Source organism: Lathyrus oleraceus, chromosome 1, assembly GCF_024323335.1.
Source record: "Lathyrus oleraceus cultivar Zhongwan6 chromosome 1, CAAS_Psat_ZW6_1.0, whole genome shotgun sequence".
In the NCBI taxonomy this organism is placed as follows: domain Eukaryota; kingdom Viridiplantae; phylum Streptophyta; class Magnoliopsida; order Fabales; family Fabaceae; genus Lathyrus; species Lathyrus oleraceus.
The window spans coordinates 374,992,715-374,994,787 of NC_066579.1; the positions used below are offsets into that span (position 1 = coordinate 374,992,715).

The following is a 2,073-nucleotide window of genomic DNA, read 5'->3' on the forward strand; positions in this document are numbered from 1 at the left end:
TAAAATGCATGTATAAAGTTCAGAACCTTCAGAATAGACATCAGAGTCTAATGACAAAATAAGGTTTGGATTAACAAGAGTGCATTAGAGGCGTCTATTTTAGAGGAGTTGACTGATGGTAACCAACCAGAGTTGACATTATTTTTAGAACTTCGTCAATGATTGCATTGATTTAAATTCTGATGATGTTCAAACTTCAAAATCTATTTTGTCTGAGTCTAGAGTCGTTATATCTAGAATCTCTCTGAGACTAGAGTTCAGAGTTTCTAACACCATAATTTAGAATTTGATCATCATTTTGAAATATTGATAATTACGATATTCTTATACCAATAGTAGTTAATATCTTGGAATGTAAAAACCAATCAAAATTGGAACGTGAAAGAATAAAAAAGTGATGTAAAAGTCTAGTATATAGAGAAATTGAAAACAATAATATTTGCTTCTTATTATTAACTTAATAGCAAGATATTACAGATAATTCATGGTACATACAACAGAAACAGAAGCAATTAAAATCTCACAAACAAATCACAAGATAACATAATACTTAAAGGAAACAGATAAAAAGGTGCAGAATACAAAGACACAAGCAGTAAAAAGAGCAGACGATGGATGATAGGTCTTATTTAGAATATGTAACATACTATACATAGCATGACGCATAAGACGTTGCTATTAATTATAGTATGTATGACCCGTGAAATAAAAACAAATTACCAGGTAGGTAAGAACCTAGTAAGTAATCACTTTTTAGCAAGGAGTTTTTGAATCTCTCGCTCAGGTGTATATGCGGGGGCAGAGGGCTTAGCATCCCAAACAAAAGCTCCAACAAGTGATCCACGGTTAAGGAGGTATTCGCATCCCTCAATAATGGTTTTAGATTTAATAGCTTCATAGGTGCTGACTCCTACCAAGAATTTATCTAACGCAGTACCATATTCAGTAACTAGTTTTTTAAAGAGCTTTTCAAAATCGTCCACTGTGTTAAAATACTGATTGTAGAACTTGTAGTCAATCCAGTCAATATAGCCTTTGTTGTCGCGATAAAGTTTGAGGTAGTAGGATTGGGAATTCTCTGTTGGACCAATGGACACCACTTTCATGGATTTGGAAACAACTGGATCAACCTTGAGTTGTTTTATCACCTCTCCTATACAGTTGGAAAAGTCACTGATACTGGAACTGATTTTTTCATAGTTAATATCAATACCGTCAAGTACGTCATCGTTGGGGACTTTGGTCTGGTAGTTTAGGATGATCCCTTTGATTGATGATGTGGCATTCACAATCCAGTCTTCATTATTCTTAGGGTTGAATGTATCTTCAGGGCCAATGCCTCCTATGCTTATTACCACTTTCACTTTCACGTTGTTAAGCTTTTTCTTTAGTTCCACCACCTTTTCTGGGCTAAAGTTCGTGAAGTTCCAATTGCTGTCAAAAAGTCCTGTGCCTTTTCCGTCAACATGCGTCTCTGTGGCAAAGCACAGAATGAAGTGGAATTCTTTTATATCGGCATTGATCATTTCATCAGGAAAATGATCTATATAATCTCCCATGCCAATGTATTCTCGGAAAATGGTAGGCGTCACAGTGGTAGATCCTGACATTGTGATTTACTTTCTTTTTGAATGAGGATTTAATTGGTTGTGGTTGGAATGACAACACTCCTGTTGCCCTTTTATAAGCCTAGAGGTCCTATTTTTAATCAAACTTTTATTTATTAGTCTTCTTAATCTAATGCCATTTTATTGCTTTGCAATATAAACTATTAAACAACGCGACTAGACAATAACGACGGCAATATGAAAATTTAAAACTATATACAAATATGACTAGACAAAAACCAAGGGTGAAGAACGTTCCTAACTATATCAATAACTCATGCAATTAATATTCTCAACACCACTACATATACAATAAAGTATGCAAACACTTGCCTATATTAACTTTTTTTTTTCAAATTTAATCTCATGGATTAAGTTAGAAGGAAACTTCTTCAAATTAAAAATTAGTACATATGTCATCCTTCCCTTATAAATGTTCACACTATGTTTTGTTAGAGATTCATAA

The 2,073-nt window shown here is 33.8% G+C and overlaps 1 protein-coding gene across 1 annotated transcript; it reads right to left on the reverse strand.

Moving 5' to 3' along the window:
- Positions 1-418: 418 nt before the first annotated feature.
- Positions 419-1,666, reverse strand: LOC127137547 (chitinase 2). Its single transcript, XM_051064009.1, has one exon. The coding sequence runs from the start codon at positions 1,608-1,610 to the stop codon at positions 747-749; it is 864 nt and encodes a 287-aa protein (XP_050919966.1). The 5' UTR covers positions 1,611-1,666; the 3' UTR covers positions 419-746.
- Between the last annotated feature and the right edge of the window lie 407 nt (positions 1,667-2,073).